We start from the raw sequence: 6,998 nt of genomic DNA on the forward strand, positions 1-6,998 counted from the left end.
TCTGCAGTGCTGGGGAACAACACCGGGGTGTTGCACATGCTAGGCAAGAGTTCTACCACTGGCTACATTCCAGCCCTTCCAACTATTAAACTGCCTATTTCTCCCATCAATTTCAGTCAATTTTTATTCAAACTTTCTAGGGCTTTACTGTTTGGTACATGAGTATTTATAATTGTCATATTCTTATAGGTTGACTCTTATCAGGATAAAATGTCCTGTGTCTCTTGTAATAGTATTAAAATCTGTACTACAATTCCCTCCTTTTAAATGCAGAATTTATTCCATTTACATTTAAAGTGATTAGTAATAATTCTTATTACTAAAGAAATGAGTCAATTCATCCATTATGCTATATTTTATGTTACAGATCAAAAGCATATCATTTTTATTCCTTTTTCACTTTTACTGTTTTAGTTATTTTCTTAGTGGTTTCACTGGAATTACAATTAACATCTGCTTCATACCAATTTGGTTTGAATGAACATCATTTTTTAATAGTATACAAGAATTTGTTTCTACACAACTTCATCATCCATCCATATGTTGTTACTGTCACAAATTATCTTTATACATTTTGTGTCCATCAATATTAGTTATTGTTTGGTATGGTTGTCTTTGAAATCATGCGGGGAATAGGTAGGTATGGTGACACACACCTGTAATCCAAGTGACGTGGGAGAGTGAGGCAGGAGGATCACAAGTTTGAGGCCAGCCTCTGCTACTTGGTAAGGCTATAAGCAACTTAGCCAGACCCTATCTCAAAAGGGAGGGGGGAAGATGGGGATGTAGTGACTCAGTGGTTAAGTACCTCTGGCTTTAATGCCTGGTACCAAAAGCAATCAATCAATCATGTGAGGAAAATGAAAAAGCAGTTATACATCCAAAAAATACATTAATATTTTTATATTTACCTTTGCAATTACCGTTATTGGTGTTCTTTAATTCTTCATGTGGATTTTAGTTACTGTCCAGTAGTCTTTATTTTGGCTGGAAAGGCTTGGCAATCCATGTGTGATATCTACTAGCAACAATTTTGTTTTTGTTTATCCCAAATGTTTTATTCTCTTTTTGAGTTTATTTTGCGAGATACAGGATCTTTTTTTTTTTTGGTACTAGGGATTAAACCCAGGGGCACATAACCACTGAGCTACATCCCCAACCTTTTTTTTACATCTTATTTAGAGACAGGGCCTCACTAAGTTGCTGAGGCTGGCTTTGAACTCGTGATCCTCCTGTCTCAGCCTCCTGAGCCACTGGGATCACAGGCCTGCGCCACTGCGCCCAGCCAGATAAAGGATTCCTGACTGACATTTCTTGGAGCATATTAAACATATCACCCCACTGGCTTCCGATCCCCATGACTTCTGATGAGCCACTGGCTGCTGGTCTTATTGATGACAACCTCGACATGACAAATTGCTTCTCTTGCTGTTTTCAGGATCCCTGTCTCTCTCTTTGGGTTTGGTCTCAATGAGTCTCTTTTATCCTGCTTAAAATGCACTGAGCTCCTTGGATGCACAATGCCTTCCACCAAATGTGTAAGTTCTCACTCTTTTTTCAAGTATTTTTGCTATTTCTCTCCTCTCCTGTGATTTCCCATGTGTACCCTGGTACACCTGCTAAGGTCCAGCAATTTTCTTAGGCTGTTAGTACTGCATTCTTTTTTTCTTTCTGCTCCTCAGACTGGATACCCCCAAGTGGCCTATCTTTAAGTTTGGTGACTCTTCTGGCTTCTCAAATCTTCTCTTGAACCCTTCTAGTGAATTTCTCATTAATTTTATGCTTTTTAATTCTAGAACTTCAATTTCATTCTTTTTATCATTTCCCTTTATTGAAATTTTCTATCTGGTTCTATTGGATTCTTTCAGTTCTTTGTTCATGGTTTCCTTAGCTCTTTGAGCTTTGGGGGTTTTGTTTTGTTTTTCTCCAGTGGATTTAAAGTCTTTGGTAAGTACATCTGAGCTTTCTTGTTTCTATTAGTAAGTCTTTCATGTGTAAGCCATACATTTTTGTGTGCCTAATATTTTTGCTGAAAACTGAACATTTTGAACAGTATAATATGGTCACTTAGAAAATCAAATCTCCTTTTTACCAGCTTGTTATTACTATATATTGTAGTTTATTCAGGAACTTTCTTGAGCTAATGCTTTAAAGTTGTACTCTTTGTCCAAGGGTGATCTCAGTCTTTGGCTAGCTTAGTAGCCCGTCAGTCACCAGATTTCCCTAAACATCTGGAACAAAAAAAGTCCCCCCAGTCTTTGTGGGTGTTTTCTATGCGTGAGCCATACCTGTCACTCAGGCAGCTTCTAACTCTGCCTTAGCTTTCTCTTCCTGCTTGTGAGCCACAGGTGGGAGCTCAGGACTTTCTCAAGTCTTTCTCATGCACCCAGGACTGGACATGTGTGTGATCCTCTAAATTCCCAGGACATGTGCAAGCTCTTCAAACATGTCATTTCCTAAAGCACCTCACTCCCTAGCCTTTCCTCTCTAAAGTTTCTAATCTGTCTCCTGTTTGCCCAACTATTATCCCTCCCTAGGCATCAGTGGCTAAAAGACTGCCTTTGAAATGACCCTCCCGTCCCCAGTTGCCACCGTCACCCTGGGAAAGTTCCAAATTAGGCCAAACAAAAGTAAGTTATTTGAGTTAGTCTTTTAGGGGATAACCTGACATAATTATTCCTGAGGATATCTATTCTCTTCCCTCCAGTGTTACAAAGATTTACAGGGAATGAGGAATATTGCTTTTGATGCTACTGTCAAGCTGGGGAGTGGGGAATGGCACATTGGTAAGTTAATACACAACAGAATTCATACTGAATTCACCTTTTTCTTCCTTAAGCATTCACTTGGTCGCTGTGAACTCTGTTTCCAGATTTCCAATAAAGTTGACTCTGAGAGTTTCTGCCAGCTTATTTGTTTTGTGAATAGACTTTGGGATTTCCCTATCTCACCATTGTTGCTGACAATTAAATTTTAGAAAGCTCTACGTTAGTTTACTGCTCATTTACAAAGGCCCCAAGATGGATGTGACTTCTCCAGGGTCACAAGGCAAATCAGTGTCTGAGCCAACATCAGAATAGGGATGTTCGACTTGCAGCCCAGAGTGTTTTCTGATTCAGGATATAGGCTCTAACTACAAAAGGAAACGGGCTCAGTGTGAATACCAGTGTTGGACCAAGGAGCAGCTTTCCAAGGAGCAGGAGCTGTGGATTATGGTCTCCATTAGAGCTGGGAGACTTGAATGACTGACTCCTTTACTGAGAAGAGGTTTGCATGGGGTCTGATGGGGGATGAAGTAATGATGTACCTGTCTCTTATTGGGAACACAGGCACAGAGAGCTTTCAGGTTTGATAGGTAAAAATAAGAAAAGTGCCCCACTTGCCCTACAGATACTGAAAACTCACTAAGAGCTGAATTCACCTTGTGTTTCATCTTTCTGTTGTTGTTTGGTGATGCTGAGGGCTGAACCGAGGGCCAGGCACATTCAAGGCAAGCCCTGAGCTACATCCTCAACCCCTTTAGTTTTACTATGAAACAGGGTCTTCCGAAGTTGCCCAGGTTGGCTCAAAATTTGCAATACTCCTGCCTCAGTCTCTCAAGTAGCTGGGATTACAGGCATGTGTCACCATGCCCAGCTCGTGCTTCATATTCTAGTTGCCCTTTCAGAAGTGAGATTACACGTGCAGCCTGGACTGGCCTTGACTACTGTCTCCAGAAAGCAGCCATAGCCCAGGGCACCCTGTCTTCAGAAAGATACCTGTAAGGCTGCATTTCTTCCCATCTCTTTTGTCCTGAGCATAACTGATAGTGTTGACCCACATCTCCCAGTAACTCTGCAAGGAAGTAAGTATCTTTGCCCCTGGAGAGATTTCAATGAGATCACACAGTCCTTTAGCCCACAGGTACCTTGAGTTGGGTCCATTTCTTCCTCGTCACAGTCTTACAACCCAGTCCCTATAAATTAGCTTATGCCCCCAAATTTCTACTTCAAGTTGTGCAAATTTTCACTGGCTAATAAGATGGGAACCCCTGAGCCACAAAGCAGGATAAAAAAAAAAAAAAAAAAACAGGCTGGCCCCAGGAAGTCATTTCCAGAACATTCCAGAGCTTGCTGACTTTAATTTTAAAACAGTTTTTGGCTACAGACATTCAGGTTTAAGGCACATTCCAAACTACAAGGAACCCTGTCACTGGCAGGGAACCAGCCTTGTTTTCGTGGTTATACATGGATGATGGAACAAATGACTTTCTGGCCTTTTTATTTTTCTAAAAAGGAGTGAGTCTGGCAAAAACAAAGCCTATGACACATTCTCACCAGATGCAAACATTACTCTTGATAGGTCCTCCCTTTTGTCCTTGGTGAGGGCAGGGTGCTCTCTACCCACCCTATCGCTCTCACCAGAAATGTGTGTGTAGTAAACAGACTCGTATGCATCTGTCTGGCAATGACAGTTAAAAAAAGAAAGAAAATATGCCTTCAAATAGACATACAAAATCACTTGACTAAAATGAAGCTAAGAGTCTTCGTCACAAGCAATGAGGAATGACTGCATGAATCAGGAAATACAATGTCTACCTTAAGAGCAAGAGGCGAAGGGACGGGAGGCACCTTGAGAGAGCTCTAGCCCCACCCAGGCCCTTCAGCACGACATAATATGTGGAGTGGGAAGGGCAGGAAGGTCAGGGCCAAGGCTCTAGGGACAGACAGTGCACCTTTGGGCTATTCTGTGGATTTGTGAGAAAAGGGTGCTCCTTTGGCCTTTTCCGGGCATCACCGTTGCCTGCAGGGGGCAGAAGTGAGCCACATCACTGCTCAGTGGTCACTCCTCAGTCGTTGCCACCACAGATCTTTAGCAGAATCTTCCGGTAGTCCCCTGAAGTGTCTCCCTGGTCACAGAAACAAAGGCATCCGTTAAGGGAGGCAAGGCACTTCCAGCCTCCTGGTTCCAAGCCCCCTTGAGGAGAAGCAGGGCCCTCCTGGGAAACATCCCACCCTGCTGGTCCTACAACAGGCAGCGAGCGCAGTCCTTAGACAGTGCAGTTCAGTCTTCCCGGGTCCCCATTAAAAAAAAAAAAAAAGAGCTACACTCACCCCAGTTATCAAAGTCAACTACAACAAAATTAAAATCAGCCTAAAACCAATATGCAGGGCTAACCAAGATTGTTCTTTTCCCAGTGCGCTGACCTAGTACCAAACTGAGGTTCTGCTATAATGCACCATGTCCTGCCCAGGGAGTGTGATTTCCATGACCACACAATGTCAGATGCTGCTACTACACAGGCCTCCCAGCTCCCAGGCTCTCTCCTCTGTCTGACTCCTCTGTACCACCTGCTCCAGGAGTGCTGGCCAGGCCCTGCTAATTTCTAATCATTTCCTGCCACTGTCTGTTCTTCGAGAGTAAGGCCCATGGCTTCTTCCAGATGCCAGTCTGCTGGCGCACAGGAGATGCTGTCAGGAATTGCTAGTTCCCTGCTTTCACAGCCTTATCTTTACAGCATGGAAATGGAGATGAGTTTCTCTCAAGGAACAACATCAAATGCTAGGGAGTCTAACTCAGGACCTGGTCCTGGCGATTTCAATTTTAAAGTTCACATGAGTTTGGAATTTCACTGTCAGGTCACCCAGACAAGAATAAATGTCGTCAGCCTGGCTCTGGGGCACAGTGACACAACAGTTGCCATTGGGTGATCACTTCCACGCACTGACTGACTGAGCAGGTGCACTGGAGCTGAGGATGCAGGGTCCAGACACGCCTGGACCTCAGAAGCTTACAAGTTGTTCAGGGGCAACTGGATGAACCAGTGGAAGTTGAAGTCTGAGGTCCAGCCACAAGATTACACGTGTGGTCCAGAGCCCAAGCACCTGGCTGTTCCAGAGAGGGCAAGGTGAAAACAGGGGCACAGGTGAGCGGGACGCCAAGAGCCAGCCCAGTCAGCCCCGGGGCCTCGTACCGTGATGTCGTGGTAGAGCGACTTGCCATACAGCCGCTTATATTCTGCTCTGATGTCCAGAAGGTCAATCTCGCTGCGAGACACCATGATGCGAATCAGGGTCCTGTCCTTCGTTCCTGCTCCCTAAAGAGAGTCCACCCAAAGCATGAGCAACGGGCCTTCTACCCTCTCACTCCCCAACCCTCTGCCCCTCCCCCGCCCCTGGGTGCTCAGACCTCCGGGCTAAGGTCTCTCTCTCCATGACTTCTATGCTTAGCCCCTGGTCCCAGGCACAGGCAGGGCTAATGCAGGGATGACCTGGGCCTTTTGCACATGGGAGTTACATACCCTCATGGCCCTGTTGAGCCTTTCAGCAAAGAAAGCTGGAGTATTCTTGAGACATTTCACTAGAAGAAAAAACACAGCATAACCAGATCAGCAGAAAACTCAGCCTGAGAAAGGCACAGACTACCCAGGTGTCCTCCTTGGAGGCCCCAAAGATCAAACCCATCACTGCCTCCATCTTCCTCTCCTCCAGGCCCAATTACACCTCATGATCCTGACTCCAGCTCTTTGGAATAGGAACACAGAGTCTGGCACCAACCCAGCCTCTCTCCTGGTAACTCCCCAGATAAAAGGGGTAAGAACATGAAGTACGGTGGTGCACGCGGGTAATCCCAGCCACTCAGGAGGCTGAGGCAGAAGGAGCCCAAGTCCAAGGCCAGCCACAGCAATTTAGTGAAACTCTTGTCTCAACATAAAAAATAAAAAGGGCTGGGGATAGCTCAGTGGAGCCCCCTGGGTTCAACCCAAGTACTGTAAAAAAAAAAAAAAAAAAAGAGTAATGAGAACCAGTGGCCCCTGAGCAATGCAGGAAGATGTGTAGGGAGGGGAGGGAGAGGCGCATCAGAGCCCTATGAACCTCACAAAGAAAGATGGCTGAGCAGAATTAGTGTCCTTCTAGAATTTTCAAGCAAGAGACACACATGGGGACATGTAAGGAAATGAGGACTTGTTGTCTGTTCCACTCAGAAAGCTCCAAGGAAAGCACAGTGGGCTGGGGGGG

General features: G+C 44.8%; 1 protein-coding gene across 1 annotated transcript in view; it reads right to left on the reverse strand.

The window, feature by feature from the left end:
* Positions 1-4,086: 4,086 nt before the first annotated feature.
* Anxa11 (annexin A11) overlaps positions 4,087-6,998 on the reverse strand; it is a 44,572-nt gene continuing 41,660 nt past the window's right edge. The window contains exons 13-15 of the mRNA XM_015504584.2: positions 6,281-6,339; positions 5,954-6,076; positions 4,087-4,888 (exon numbers count right to left, since the gene is read on the reverse strand). Coding sequence (XP_015360070.1) covers positions 4,829-4,888; positions 5,954-6,076; positions 6,281-6,339 — 242 coding nt within the window. The 3' untranslated portion in view covers positions 4,087-4,828. The remainder of the gene's footprint in view (positions 4,889-5,953; positions 6,077-6,280; positions 6,340-6,998) is intronic.

This window comes from Marmota marmota, unplaced genomic scaffold, assembly GCF_001458135.2.
Source record: "Marmota marmota marmota unplaced genomic scaffold, marMar, whole genome shotgun sequence".
NCBI classification, from domain to species: domain Eukaryota; kingdom Metazoa; phylum Chordata; class Mammalia; order Rodentia; family Sciuridae; genus Marmota; species Marmota marmota.